This window comes from Eschrichtius robustus, chromosome 2, assembly GCF_028021215.1.
Source record: "Eschrichtius robustus isolate mEscRob2 chromosome 2, mEscRob2.pri, whole genome shotgun sequence".
NCBI classification, from domain to species: Eukaryota; Metazoa; Chordata; class Mammalia; order Artiodactyla; family Eschrichtiidae; genus Eschrichtius; species Eschrichtius robustus.
Window position 1 is genome coordinate 42,175,286 of NC_090825.1, and position 15,846 is coordinate 42,191,131.

Here is a 15,846-nt window from a genome sequence, read left to right on the forward strand (position 1 = left end):
CAGGTCTGGCAGCCATCCTTTGAGTGACAAGGCTTTAGAGGGCGTGGCTAATGAATGCGATGGAAGCCCAACAGAGAGAACCACACATGTCCTTTGGAGCTTCCAGACAACTGCTCTGTATGGGTCTCTCGAAACACAGAAGGGTCAAGAGAGAGAGTAGGGATGGAGGAAAACAAAAACCCGGGGCTCAAAATCAGCATCCCCAAGAACAGCTAATAAGGACAGCTGAACACAACACAGCAAAGGAGAACCTCAAGGCCCCTGACCTGTGAAGCAGTCCCGCTCGGAGCACCGCCTCACACTTGCTCAGCCCAGCACAGCTGCTGCAAAATTCATCCAAAGCAAACACGGCTCTCCCCGCAGCAGACTCAACAGAACAAAAACCGACACCAAGAAATAAATTAGATGCTGGAGCTCATCATGTTACACAGCCCACTGTTCTCAAATCCAGGGTCCTGAATGTTACAACAAATGATACTATTAACCCCTGCATCGGTTTAAAGCCCAAACCAAATAACTCCTTACTATAAACCAACATGATTCTCAGAATTTTCCAGGTCAGCTACAAGAAAGAGTTATGAGACCATCTGGAAAAAAAACCCAAAAATTCTAAAGAAAAAAAAAAAAAAAAAACCTCCCAATTGAATTAAATCTCACCATGTCTAATTGCAGTGTATATGGCTAAATCCTTTTTCCCTCTGCACAGCCAGCTTGCCTCTTAGAGCATCTAAGCCCCAGAACTTCTCAAAGTAGGGCAGGCATGTGGTCAGGTTGAAAGCCACATGGACCCTGGAGCCAGCACCTAAGGGTTTAAGAACTGATCTGCCACCTGCTATGTCAGTAATCTCCAGCAAGTCTTTATCCACAAAACAAGACTAATGACAGCCACCTCCCAGGAAATAGAGTTGAAAATGCCTAGCAATTTGTAAAAATCTATGTGGATATTAGTCCTTACTACACAGAAATAAGCAGCAGAGAGATTTTTTTAACATGCCCCCCGCCACCCCAGCAAAAATGAAGCTTTGTCTTTTACACAGTTCACTTCTTCCTCACAGCTCAAATCACTTCCACATGTCACACATTATCTTTCTTATGTTCCCAACATCACTGCAATACAGTTGGGGAGCTGGCATGATCAAGCCCACTTTACAGCTTGCAGAAGTGGCACATGAGGAATCCATCAAGGCACACCAACAGTGACAACAATGACTTGAAAAGTAACGAGGACCTTTGGCTGGAAACGACAAATCTGCTTTAAGTTTGTGGCTTTTCTTAATCCGGCTCCTCCTTGTCTCACCCACAGGTCTATGAGACAGGAAGTCACTACTCTGCATTGGTTTTATTAATTCTTCTTATTTACCATGCAGGAGAGCTTTACTGTTGCTGCATCCTGGTAAAGTGCAAACAGGATAGTTCTCAAATTCTGTGCTCCGGTGGTATACTTATTAACATACAAGTTATTTCAGATCAGGCAAATGATTTGGTCCAGCTTGTATGCTGTGTAACCTTAGGCAAATTACTTAGCCTCTCTGAACCTATTTCTTCAGTTGTAACATAAAAATAGTAGTTTGTCCTGCCTTCCTCACAGACATAAGACATGAAAACATATAAATGATCATGTAAATAGAATTTTGGAAATAATTTAAGACACATTAAATTATAATGTAGAATATACAAGTATAATATTGTTTTTTATTATTCCCACTGTTTTATGCTAGTGAGCAATTTAGTAGGAGTTTTTTGCAATCTGCCAAGAAAAATAGCTCTGTATTTCAATTCTCCTTTATAAAAAAAATAAAAGATAGGACACATATATCTTAGAAAAAGGAAAATAAGATCTGTTAATTCAAGGTAAATTTTGGTCAGTGTTTCTGCAAAGTGTTTGGGGTCATGCATGGTGCCTGACTTGTCTATCCATACTCATTTTATAACATTTGCACTACTGATCAGCACCCAGCACAAACAGAATCTCGTAGACTCTTAAGTCGAATACCTTTTGTAGTAAAGGAGAAAGTACAGTAGAAAGCCTGGCAATGTGTTTCATCTGTTCCTGGGGAGAGTGACAAAGTGCAGTCCTTGATTTTTAAAAGATATTATTATTAAGGCCCTGGATAAACACATGGTCATTTTCAATTAAAAATGAGTAAAAGAGACACTCAGAATTAAAAATATGTTGCCAATGTTCCCCTTTAATAACATTATGAAATCTTCCAAAAATGTAACGAAAATTTAACCAAATTTGGTCAAATTTAGAGAAAATGGCATGACTAGGAATAAATTTGCTACAAAACATATGGGTTTCTCTGGATGATGTTCAGGCTTTAGCTAAGCCTCATTGTAAAGCAGCCGTGATCTGTGCAAGGTTCCACGTCTCTCTGCATAATAAATCTATGTGCAAATGAAAAATAGAGAGAAACTAAATATGATAGGCATCATTTTCTGCCAGGAAAAATAGTAATTATTACTTTAGAGCAATGAACATCTTTGAACTTCATTAAGTTCTTATGGCTTGGATATTTTTTAGTCTCTCACCATTTATAACATGAATACTTATACAGGTATTGAAAATGGTTAACTACAGAAATGAGTACTTTATGGCACACATACCTTGCTCTAAAAAGCGCTAAAAGCACAATTCCGAAACTCCCCAAACTGATATACACCTTTAATCTTAGGTGTGAAAAACTTTACCTCTAGAACACTTGTGGTGAGAAAGTTAAATTTGCAAAATCGAAACTCAGTCTTCAGACTCTTCTTCCTTCACCAATACAGTCACAATATTTCATCTGGGCTTCTTAGATCCAAGCCATTGAAATGACTAAGTTTTCTTCTTTTTTTCTATGTTTCCTAATAGCTGGGACTTACATGACTCCAGAGTGTAAGTATCTCCTGTACCTACCACATGTGAGAATTAAATGATTTTCTAGTGATTGTATTGTTACATTATAAATGAAAATAATTTTTACTTCCATGTAGCTCCCTCTAAAGTGTAATGTATTATACAGTCGTTCATCAGTAAAATTATAATAACTATTAGGTGACTGAAAGATTTTTTTTAATCTTTGAAAAATTATATAATGACTGTCAAAAGAAGAATTACATGAAATAATCTGCTTAGACCTTTTGCATTAAATCTTTTGGTTTTCTTTTGGAGGTTTCAACATGGAGATTATCGGAGGGAGAGAAGCGTCACCGCATTCCAGGCCATTTATGGCTTCCATGCAGTATGGCGGCAATCACATTTGCGGGGGAGTGCTGATTCATCCGCAGTGGGTGCTGACAGCAGCCCACTGCCACTCTCGGTGAGTATTAGGCTTACTGTGTTTCCTCAAGTCGGCTAGAAGAGAAGCTCGCCTCTCCCAGGAGAGAATTGGATCTACCCTTAGCTTCTGTGATAACTGACCAACTGCTGGAGTTTATTTACCCTCTCACACATCCGCGATTCTGCCCCAAGTTCTCCTTTTCTGGGAGATCTAGGCAACCCAATAGACAAATTCAAATCCTTCATTTTAATGCCTGGGAACACAGCAACAGTTATAACTGAAGCGGCAGTATTCCTGACCTTGTTAGGGGAACTCAGACAACCTGAGTTTGCACCCCATTTTACAAATGGGAAATAATAATAGTAGTATATAACTGCTTCATGCGGTTTTGAGGATTAAATAGTTATCTATTTAAATATTTTAGCATGCTTAGCACATAGTAAGCTGCAAATAAGTTGCAGCTCTTATTACTGTTATATGTATGAGGAGCCTGATTTGCTAATAGAGTTTTCTTTTTTTGTTGTTTTTGTTTTTTTTATTTTTTTAATTTTTTTATTTTTTTGCTAATAGCGTTTTGAGACCCTTACCTTAACTCCTCTGCTCAACGCCCACCACGGAGGTCTGAGGCCCACAGTTTGGGAATCACAGCTGTAAGGGCCAACAATCTAACTAGGTGAAAAAAAAAAGTATAGATGATTTACAAAGAAAAAGAGAGAGAGAGAGTTATTTTTTCTGGGATACTTCAAATGAAAGCTTTTCTAAAGACAGACTATAACCTCTCATTCTATGATTCTCTTACTTCAGCTAAAAATGTCCAAAACCCTTCTTGGGATGCCGCTACCATCACAAAAGGAAAAGCAATAGAAAACTAATTTGGCCTTTGTTGTTTTGTTTGTTTGTTTCAGCTTGGGGGGTGGTTTTTGTTTGTATGTTTCTTCCTTATGTTTCTCGCCTGAATAAGCTAAGAAAAGATGGGGCCTTCTCCTTTCCTTACAAATATGACAGCACTTCACTTAAGAACCTCTTAGCCATAATCATTTACTCTCTAGGCATCAGTTATATCTAAATGGAACAACTGAATTGACTTGCTTCTCATATTTTGGGGATTTTGTTTGGTTGCCCCATTTTAATGAGACTGTTTGAACACAAATTAGAAATTCTGAAGCCTGCAAACTGTGAGAACTTCTGTTTTATTTCTAAATAGCAAGCCACTAATTTCCAATTTAACATGGCTACTTCATTTAAGCAGGGTTCTTGCTGTCACAGAAATCACCCTTGTGTCCTCATCAATTCTGTCTTTTCTAGGGCACTTGTCCCCTGGGGACCAGCTAAGCAGAGGGTGACTATCAATAAATGTTCATTCAATTCAGAATATGCACATCTTCAAATATGCTTGTGGTTACACACTCAAACGGATTATAACCTCCCCAGACATAGAGCTTGATTTATTATAAATGCTGAACAAATGCTGGATAGAAAAGAGGAAATAAATTGGAAGGGAGGGGTTTTTTTTGGTTTTGGTTTTTGCTAAGCTAAATGCACAGTATGTGAAGTCCTTCACAAGCCATAAATTGCTATCCAAAGATAAATAGTATTATTAAGTTGAATTTTAAATTTTGTCAAGTGAACTTGACTCAGCAGAAATAGATTCCCAAATTGAAAAATTGGGAAAAAGAGGTCTTGGAATTAAAAAAAAAAAAAAAAACCACTATTTAATAAATATTATTTTAAATGGCTGTAGTTTAAAGAACTGCAGAATATGTGGATCAGATTTCCTCTACAGGACACTTGGGTGTAAAAATGTAGGCAGGTTGGTGCTTAGAAAAACATAAAGCTTTATGAAATCCAAAATATTTATGAAATAGTTCAATGGTGGCTTCCCACAAATGGACTCCCAAGTATCCTGTGAGAATAGCTTACTAACTCCAGGCCCCTCTCTCAGCAAAATGGTGAAGGGGGCCAAATCTGGGGTGTTCCCTTCTCACTACCCATCCATGCTAAGTTCCTCACTTAGTCTCTTGGCCCCTTTATTAGTTGCCATGCCAATTATAAAAGGAAACCAGTAAAAAATCCTCTTGTATAACATTTTCAGCCTTTCAATTTATCAGGAGCAAAACTCTCACCAACTCTTGTCCACCATCTTCCTTAGTCTCCTCCAATGCCTTCTCCCACTGAACACTCCCCCATCCTCTCACCTGCCTAGCCAGTGAATAGATGGAACCGCCCCCCTCCAACCCAGCCCCTTCCACATGGCCTCACTCCATCCCAAATCACTCAAGGCTCCCAGAGTAGAATTGTTACCAATCCAGACCCCAGGTTCAAACCAAAGAAGCTTTAATCCCCCCTGCATTTGCATCCCAGAGCCTCCGCTTAATATCGGTGGGACTTTCTCAAGTTTGTCAGTTTATCTGATCATCAATTCCCTCATCTGCAAAATGGGGATAATCATAATACCTCCTTCACAGGGCTGTTGTGAGGTTTAAATGAGGGAAAATATGTAAAATGCTTAGCGCAAAACCTGGCACACTACAGTAACTTAATAAATGTCACCTAATGTTATGTTAATATCTGTACCTTCCATGGTAATCACTGAGGAACAAATATCATGGTCCAGTAGTGCTGATGGGATAAAACCATGACAGCCCATCTCTGACAGCCAGGTAATTCCCTCCTCTCTTAGGCAAGAGAATTCCAAAAATAGGGACCCTACCTTCACTAACACACCCAGAGGAATGGGTCTAAGCAGAAACACTGCTCAGTGCCAAGGCAGAGTGTCAGAGGAAATAAGAGGCTTGAAGGGGCTTGGCACGGGGCTTATAGAGGTGCCTTGCAGCCAGACACGTCCGGATGATTCTGACGCAGGTGGTCCAAAGACCACCTGTGGAGAAACACTGCACTGTGCCAAAGAGACACTAGTATTTTTACTTCTCCTCAGTGGGAATTCATACCTGGATTTAGGTAAGGAGGTGGGATCCTAGAACTCAGGTAATTCCAGGTATCCTGTGGGCAGAAAAAAATTGACCTCTGTAGTACAGATTACAGTTGAAGTGTATCTAGAAATGGAAAGTTCAGAAAACATTCATGGTCTGCTTGCATTGTTTTTGGTATTCACATGTCCCAGTGGAGACAAAAATAACTAAAACACTTCAAAGCCATTAACAAGTCAAGGAAATTGGTAGAAGATGAAGAAAAAACAGACATTTTCTCAGCGCCCTTCCCCTAGTCAGAATTCATCTTCCACGTCCTGTATTTGTATCTCCCAGCCTTCCTGTGTTAGTTATTTATGTAAGTATCCATCTTTTCTATTATATCAGTAGTCCCAGGGATTTTATATCATCCTTCCCCTCCAAAGCTTTGGGTTTAGTGAGTACGCTGAATTTGAGTTTGAATCAATCCTGGGAAATCCAATCTACATCCTTTGAGAAATTTCATCCCCATCCTGATTTTGCAATAGACAAACTTTTCAACAAATAGAGCTGGAATTCCCAAAATAAACCAGAATAAACTCTTTTGGTGGAAACCAAAAAACGGTAATTCCCAGCAGTCACAGCCCTACCATATGCAAACCCACCCCGCCATAGCTGTATACTGGCTCCCCAAACCTGAAACAACCTCTTATTCCTTTTTCCGTATGTTTCTGTGCTCTTTTTAATTTTTATTAATCTTTATTCATATGTATATATGTGTGTTTATTGGGTATGTGTGTTTTTGTTGTAATCTGCCCTCTTTTCCACGTGACAATGAAATAGTTACATGTAAACAAATATAATTCTTTTTATCCCCCTCCTTTTTCCAAAAAAGGATTTGAAGTCGTTTCCTGAGAACACACATTAAAATGGGATATTTTTGTAGTATGCCAATGGCTCCAAGGTGTTGTCAAGATCTCAAAAAAAAAATTTATATTTTCATAACTAGATGTAAATATAATTTTATTCAACATACAGTAAGTCAGATCAACTGTTGAAACACTGGTACTAAAATTGTATATGACTAGAGATTTCAAAAAAAAAAAACTGTTGTTCCTTCATCTGACTCACCAGTTTTTATCCTCTAAATCTCCACAATGGAATTATCAATGACTACTAACTCTAAAGTGTCTTAATTTCAAATGATTTTTCACCTTGAGGAAAGTTTTCCCTTCTTGTCTAAATCATCTTTCTAACTGAGGGGACAGAACATATGAGTATAGTTGAAAGCCATCTAATGGACCTTACTTCTCCATATCGCCCTGAGATGAGGTTTAGACATACCAGATTAGCAAGTGTAGAGTTGTACCTTTTTACCTTTTAGTTATTAAAACACTTAACATTGGGAAGATGAAAAATTTCTGGATATTGATGGTGGTGGTGATGGGTGAACAGCACTGTAAATGTATTTAATGCCTCAGAACCATTTAAAAATGGTTAAAGTTATAAATTTCATGTTATGTATATTTTACCTCAATAAAAAAAACTTAACAATGGTGGATATAAATCACAACCCACAAACTTGAGAAATATAATTTCCTTTATTTTTATATAAATTAACACAACTTTATTGTAAACTTGATCTCAGTCACTTAGGGTTTCACTCCTTTTTCCCCACAGTAGGGTACACGTCCTGATATTCTTTTGCAAGGCTGGGGAATTGCAGTGGGATGGGTTTGGCCCTTGTTATCATCCATTCATGATTGGGTCCACTGACACCTCTGTCACTCCACCTAATCCTACACAGGTTATCTTGGAGCTGGCCCTTATTCCTGTAGGTATATGGCCCCCTCCACCATTTCTACTCCTCACTGGAAGATTTGAGAATCATTCTGTGGTGTCTATTCTCTTTGCTTTTCTTAGGTTTGCCAAAGACCAGTCTTCCAAAGTGGTTTTAGGAGCACACTCTCTCTCAAAGAATGAGGCCTCCAAACAAACATTTGAGATTAAAAGATTCATACGATTCCCAAGGTTTACATCAGATCCTAAATCAAATGATATTATGCTGGTTGAGGTATGTAGCATTGCGTTCCTTCAGTTTCTCCTACATTCTTATACAGCACAGTTCAGTTGTTAAATCATCTACACAAAAGGATGTTGTTGGCACTCTCCCCATGTTCGAGGTGATTGTGACATATTTTATAAGGGCCCATTTTGCTCCATTTACTGCCTTGAGAGAAACAAGAAGTTATCACAGATGCATCTGGGCTGTATTTATACAAGTTAAAACTGCTCTGATGCTCGCATACATGGGAGGAGAACATCCCAACAGGCCCAAGGATCCACGCTTTTTTCCCCAATGCTTTTCTCATTAGCAAGTGAAAAATACAAGTCACTTATATAACAGAGCCAAGCAAGTGACTTCAGAGATACAGAAGTGAGTTACAACTTAGTCTAGACCATACTTAGTCTAGTCCAAACTTAGTCTAGACCATACTCAAGGGTCCTATCTAGCAGGAAATAGCCCAGCCCTCAAAGTCATGACCTATGGATGTTATTCCACAGCAAACCATCCAATGCAGAGCAAAGGCCAGTTTGCTTGAGACTGGGCAAAATTCCTGCTCTGTGTAAGCTCCCTCCCCCAGGGTCACTGAGCTCTAAGGGGAACGAAGAGCATGTTCAGGAAAGCAGCAACCATAGATGCAGCTGTGGGCTACCACCAGAGTAGATTCAAGAAGAGGGACGCCCTCCTAGCACAGAGGGACCACACAGACATCACTCAGGCTAATGATACTACTGGGGACAAATGATAATTTATTCTCTTTTCAATCTGTCAGCTTCACACGGCCGCAAAACTCAACAAACATGTCCAACTGCTCCACCCAAGAGCCAAAAATGATATTACAGCTGGAACAAAATGCCAGGTTATTGGCTGGGGAGCCACTGACCCAGAATATTTTAGGCCCTCTGATACCCTGCGAGAAGTCACTGTTACTGTCATAAGTCGAAAAGTTTGCAACAGCCGAAGTTATTACAACCACGACCCTATTATAACTAAAAACATGATATGTGCAGGAGACGCCAGAGGCCAGAAGGATTCCTGCCAGGTAAGAACCCCTCACTCAAACAGGCACTTCAGGCTGCTGAGCTACACTCAGGCCCCACCTGCACACCCGCACCGAGGAGGAGAGGCGTGGAGAACATCACATCACAACTCCAGACAGGTGCCCTCCAATCCTGCACGGTGTTCTCTATGCTTTCTCATCTACCAATGCAAATGCGTCATGAGTACTTGCACAACACGTAGTAAACACTCATTAAGTGTTTGTTCATCAGGATAGTTAACTATATCTGATAACTTTTACAGACTTCCGCTGAGGAGTATTACCGCCCTTAGAAAGCCTACCAACTCTGAGGTCACTAGTGGTGATTAGAAGATAACTTCTCAACCCCCCACCATCACCACCTTTAAACGAATAGACAGGTCTTCTAAAACTCAAATGCAAAAAGTTCAAATATATATTATGTGTTTCTTAAACAATGTTGACTAACTGCTAACTGACTAAAAGGAACAACAGTCATGCTTTTCAAAATCTTCTGTTTCCTGAGGTAGTAAAAAAAAAAAAAATAGGTGATCATGTTTACAGGTGATGAAGGCTACCTAGCACAGATGGATTACTAATTTTTTTTAAAATACAATATAATATTCACATTATACTATATTAAGCATTATCAAGGGGAGGGTATGATGATGACAAAGATCATGTGTAACTGCGGTGCCCCAAGATCATCATCCCCCTCAGCCTCTGTTTTCACAGCCAGCCAAGCACAAAGTACTGCAGTTTTTGATGTGAGTGGCAGCAGAGGCAAAGATTGCTCTTTAGATTTGAAAGCCAGCTCCTTATCTGAAAGTCCAGGCTTCCCCCTCTATCACCTTGTCACTTTCCTTGACAGAATTTTTGTTTATTGTTTTGTTGTCAGAGTGAGTCCTCAAGAATCAGTTCATTGAGCAAGTATTTACTAAGTGTTGGGTATGTGCAGAGCCCCACGTTCAATCATATGACGATAGAAAAAAATGATAGAGAAGATAGAGCACCTGCCACGAAGACATTTACTTGAATACATTGCTCTTTTCTACCAGTCTCAATAGCAACTTGATTTCAAATCCATGAGCACCAAAATGAAATTCATAATTTTGAAAACTTCTTTTATTTCAGTGGGTTATTTCAAACTTTATGTCTACCCATTTCTTCATGAATAAAGTTCAGCAGTCACTGATTACCGAAGGATGTATATATACATAGTCTTAGACAGAGACAGGGACATGGACAAAGAGAGGCAGACAGACAGATGGACAGAACCATGGTCCTGGATGGAGACAGAGACACAGAGAATCTATACTGCGTCAGGGGCTGTATCGGGCACTCTGCAGGACACAAAGAAACCAAGAACCCAAATAATAATCCTTTGAGTAATTAACAGCTGATGGTTGAAAAAGTTCAACAGCTTCTTACCAAGTATCTGCCCGTTTTCTTCTTTCCAGGGTGACTCAGGGGGCCCCTTGATCTGCAAAGGTGCCTTCCACGCCCTAGTCTCTGGAGGTCGTAAATGTGGTGATGCCAAGAAACCTGGAATCTACATCCTATTAACCTGGAAATACCAGGCTTGGATCAAAAGCAACTTGGCCCCATCTCATGCAAACTAAGACTACCCATGATTTTCTTGGCTCTACTAGTTGCTTGTTTTCATTTTTGTTTCATAATATGTTCCACAGGCCAACTTATCTTCAGAGGTAGTTGAATGTAGCTAAAGTGGAGCACAGTTAGGGTACACTCCTGACCCATTAGGACTGATTTTGTTAAGGAATCAAGCTCTTTTTCACATGTACCACTGATGTATTTCTACTCTGCCGATCTTATTCTGAATAAAATTTAGAAGACTGTCTGCTTGTCTTGTATGGAAATAGGATACAGGGAATGATATATTCCCCGACTCCACGCACACTCCCCCAAAAGGGCAAAAAGGTGATTAAACAAGACAGTAATGGCATCACCTTTAATCAGATTTATGTTGTGATTTCTGCTGGATCATCCTAAGCTGTATTTTTAAAATAAGAAACACTAAATTCAAACACCCCAACTCAAGTTAAGAAAAAATCATCAAGGTTTATACAAATATTTAGATAGTACTTATTATTTTTTTATGTCAGATTTTGTTCCAAACAGGATTTAAAGCAACATACAAAAATACCTGCAATAAAACAAAATATGAAATTAAAAACAATTTTTCCTCAAAAAATTAATAGAAATACAATGTGATCCAGCAATTTCACTTCTGGATATTTGTCTGAAGAGAATGAAAACACTAACTCAAAAAGATATATGCACCCCCACGTCATGCAGAACTATTTACAATAGCCAAGATATGGAAACAACTTAAGTGTCTATTGATGGATGATGAATAAAGAAACTGGTGTGTATACACACACACACACACACACACACACACACACACACAATGGAATATTATTCAACCATAAAAAAGAAGGAAATCTTGCCATTTGCAAAAAACATAGATGGACCTCAAGGGCATTATGCTAAGTGAAATAAGTCAGACAGAGAAAGACAAATACCAAATGACCTCTCTTATATGTGGAGTCTTTAAAAAAAAAAAAAAGCTCTTAGATACAGAGAACAGATTAGATTGGTGGTTGCCAGAGGTGGGGGATAAGAAGTGAGAAAAATGGGTGAAGAGGGTCAAAGGGCAAATAAATGAATAAATACATTTAATTAATTAACTAATTAATTAAAATAAATAATAATTTGGTGAAGAAATTGAGGCAAGGAGGAAATGAGAGTAAGAAAGATTAGATGAAGATAGGAATGTTGTTAATACCCAAAGTGCCATAATTTTCTCCCTACACTTTTGCTAGAAGGAGCCATATTTGGCTCTATGCTTCACATGAGTCAACGCAAAAAGATCAACAGAATCAGTTACATGAATTACAGTATCCAGGAAATAAAAATAAACTATTTTCCCAGAAGTAGGGCCACTGGTGCTAGAACTAAAACTAAAACAGAACTTTCTTCCATGATCCTCTTAAGAAGGACACTGTGCCATGGTTCCCATGTCCCTACCAAAGGCATCAGGATCACCTGAGAAGACTGTTTGGAATATAGATTGTTCTGAGTCCTTGCCTAGAAATTCAGATTGAATAGGCTTGAGGTGGGCCTGGAAACCTGCATTGTTTAAAAGCAATACAGTTGATTCTGACAAACGCTCAAATCCAAAAGCCACTGATAGTGAACATCCTTAATAACATATTACAAAAAAGAACAGTAAGTTCTTGGCATTGTTTTTTATAAATCCTTCAATGTGAACTGACAACAGAAGACCAAAGTGCAATTCAGTAGGGGCACTTGAGGGTCTCAGCTGTCCTTGACTGTGGTGGTCCAGTGATTGATTGGTAACTCTTTCCAATTTGAGTGGGTGGTGGTGGACGATGGGAGCATCATTTCAGGCTTCTCCTTCAATGGTCAGAAACCAAAAGGTTCATCTCAGCCTTTATATTTAATTTGGGTTTCAGGAGAGAAATAGCACTTATTTCCGAGTACCACCGTTGAGTTTTGTTACATTCATATAGAAAAGGATTCTTTTATGTTTGTTTGTTTGTTTGTTTGTTTGTTGTCATGGCTTTTAGAAACCATTAACCAGCACTATTCTACTATGAATACTTAGCCAAATGGAAACACTGCATTAAAAAGCAACCTAATTAAAAGTATAGAACTGCTTTGAGAATAAAGTAATAAAAAAGTTTCTTTAAATATTCCATTTTGTGTCCTTTTGATTCATTAAAAATATACTGATTATGACTGAGAAATCCAAGACTATACTTCATAAGAAAAAAAGGGGTGGGAGGAATTGTAGAAACTCTGGACTCACCATTAAAAAAATAATTATCTCATCTAAATTTCAAATCCATGGAACATATTGTTGCAAGTCTCTTTAATGTAACAAAAGGACTGTTGAGATTTCTTCGGATTGCAGTTGGTGAGTACCCTGAAAATTTGTCACTAAAACCTGAGAGTTGTGTTTTGATTTTAGACTCCATGCTGTTCACATCCAATAGTCCGACCAGATCAGATTGCCAAAGAGGAAGCTTCTGTCAACAGCTATGGAAGGTCTGGTGACTCTGAAACTGGAAGATAAACAGTTTATTTTGAAAAGCAGCTGGTGATGGAGTCTGCAATTGAAAAGTATCCCTGATCCTTTCAGGGAAGTAGTATTTTATTAAACATACCAAAATCTTTCCAAAATAGCCTAAAATAATATAGCATTTTAGTTTGGGGAATTCTGTCTTTGAGAGCTTATTTGATTCCATCTGTGGCCTCAAAGACAAGTTGAGAGTCAAAAATGAGGCAAATATCCACATTTTAAAACTGCTCCTATACTTCAATTTAAAATTTTTTTTAATTAAAAAAAATTTTTTTAACTGCTCCAAGGTTTTAGGGGAACTGTTGTCATTCTGAATTATCCCACCTCCTCCCTTCTTCATGACTGTAGACAGAGCATATTTTCCTTCCTCACAGACACAGAAAAAGGCTTCATGTTTTACGTCCATCCAGTTTTAATAAAAAGTGACAGTACTGAAAACAGTTAGGTCCAAATATGATGCCTGAGCAACTAAACCAGCCTAGAACAAGGTAGCAGAGTTAGTCTCTCTCATAGTTTTTACACAAAATAAATCCCAGCTCACCCTGAAATGATCAAAAGAACAGTGCTTCAGAGCTTGATTGTTTCAGAAAGTATCTCACTAAAGAAGAACTGCTCTCAATCAATCAGGGCCCCTCTTCCTCTTTGACTAAGCTCTCAGTTTGGGAAAGGACACACACGTGATGAGGGAGAAAGCAGACTGTCCTAGGACAATGTACTCAGATCTCTCAAAAAGCTTACACTTCCACAAGATTACTGAGACACCACAAGATTACTGAGACACACATGAAAGCTGCCCATACGTTGTCTTAAGAGTTCTTTGAGTACCAAGTCATGCTGGCTGAACAGCTGGGTTCCTTGAGTCTTGGATGATTCAACCCTGGTTTCAGGCTTTCACACACTGACTTCCTGTTTACAAATGTTAACTTCTTCAGTCCTTTTGCTAAGTCATATCAGTCAACTCCAGATTTACAAACCCTCCTCATCACCTTTTATCCTCTACCATGAAAGGGTCATGTTCATTTTCTGGTTGTAACCATATATGTCTATATGACAGCTTATTAGAGGCAGCCTATGGGGCTTATACTGAGGCATCTCCTGAGGACTTAGAAGTAAGTAGAATTAAACTGCCCTCTGAGAGTTAAAATTTAAACTTCATACACATTGGTAGAGACAGTGAAGTTCCCAAGCATACAAGATAGGCTGTAATCTGCTTGAAAGTTAACAACTCTCAAGAGTGTCCCAGTCAGAAGGGGAGGAGGACATCCGTGGATACAGGGAAGAGGAGACAACACAGGCAGAGGTCCAACAAGAGCTGACAGGGAAAGAGGGGAAGTGAGCCCTTAAACCTGCCTTCTGGTCCCACAGCAAGCCCATCCTGCCTTTAGCCTGATTCCCTTAGACATTCAGGTGATTTATCTGGTCTTTTTCTAATTCCATGCTCACCAAGCAAACTTCAGTGAGCATTTTGCTCCCCCTGACGGTTATTTCTCATTGCAAAATAATAAACGTTTTGCTTCTCTACATCTATGAATTTTTTTCTTTACCTTTAAGTTGGGGTAATTTGAATTTCTCTTTAAGACTCAAATTTACTCTAGTGTGCTAAAAAAAAAAAATCAAGTTTCAATCTCTACAGTAATGAAGGTCAACTCTGAACCTTGATAAATTCACCAACATAATGAATTTTAACTACCGCATGAGGCTTTTCAACAGATCAACAACCTGCCTTTCCCCTAAAGAGTACTCTGCCATCCCTGCTCTGGTCACGGGCATAAAATGTGTTCATATCTGGAGTATTCATACATGCATATTCCCATTGGTACTCTGATCATCCAATAACTCCAAGAAGTATTACGGGTTTTTTAGCTGTGTTTTATCTGTTTCCTTCATAGCAGAGCCTGCTGGTTTGCTACTCAACAGCCATCTCCGTCTTCCCTGCTAACAAAACTCACATTTTATTTGGAGTCACAAATGTACACAGCTAAAAGATGGTCTTTTCCAGCCTCTCTCACTGCTAGTAATGGTCAAGGAGATGTAAGTGAAAATCATTGGCTGGGAGCTGCCAGGAAGTTCCTTTATTTTTTTTTTTTTATTTAAATTTTTTTAAATTGAAGTATAGTTGATTTACAATTTGTGTTAGTTTCAGGTGTACAGCAAAGTGATTGAGTTATACATACATACATGTGCACGCTCACACACACACATATATATAGAATTTTTTTCCAGATTCTTTTCCATTATAGGTTATTACAAGACACTGAATGTAGTTCCCTGTGTTATACAGTAGGTCCTTGTTGTTTATCTATTTTATATATCACAGTGTGTATCTGTTAATCCCAAACTCCTAATTTATCCCTCCCTCCCTTTCCCCTTTGATTACCGTAAGTTTGTTTTCTGTGTCTGTGAGTCTATTTCTGGTTTGTAAAAAAGTTCATTTGTATCATTTTTTTAGATCCCAAATATAA

General features: G+C 38.7%; 1 protein-coding gene across 1 annotated transcript; it reads left to right on the top strand.

Annotated features, from left to right (window-relative positions):
* The first annotated feature begins 2,800 nt into the window (after positions 1 to 2,800).
* Positions 2,801 to 11,074, top strand: GZMK (granzyme K). The gene is made up of 5 exons (XM_068532775.1): positions 2,801 to 2,878; positions 3,155 to 3,302; positions 8,093 to 8,243; positions 9,007 to 9,276; positions 10,713 to 11,074. The coding sequence occupies exons 1-5, from the start codon at positions 2,815 to 2,817 to the stop codon at positions 10,872 to 10,874; spliced, it is 795 nt and encodes a 264-aa protein (XP_068388876.1). The 5' UTR covers positions 2,801 to 2,814; the 3' UTR covers positions 10,875 to 11,074.
* Positions 11,075 to 15,846: the final 4,772 nt, after the last annotated feature.

Coding starts and splice junctions, on each gene's coding strand:
- GZMK (XM_068532775.1), top strand. CDS start 2,815: ATGACTAAGTTTTCTTCTTTTTTTCTATGTTTCCTAATAGCTGGGACT. Junction 3,303..8,092: donor GCAGCCCACTGCCACTCTCG/GTGAGTATTAGG, acceptor TGCTTTTCTTAG/GTTTGCCAAAGACCAGTCTT. Junction 8,244..9,006: donor ATGATATTATGCTGGTTGAG/GTATGTAGCATT, acceptor TCAATCTGTCAG/CTTCACACGGCCGCAAAACT.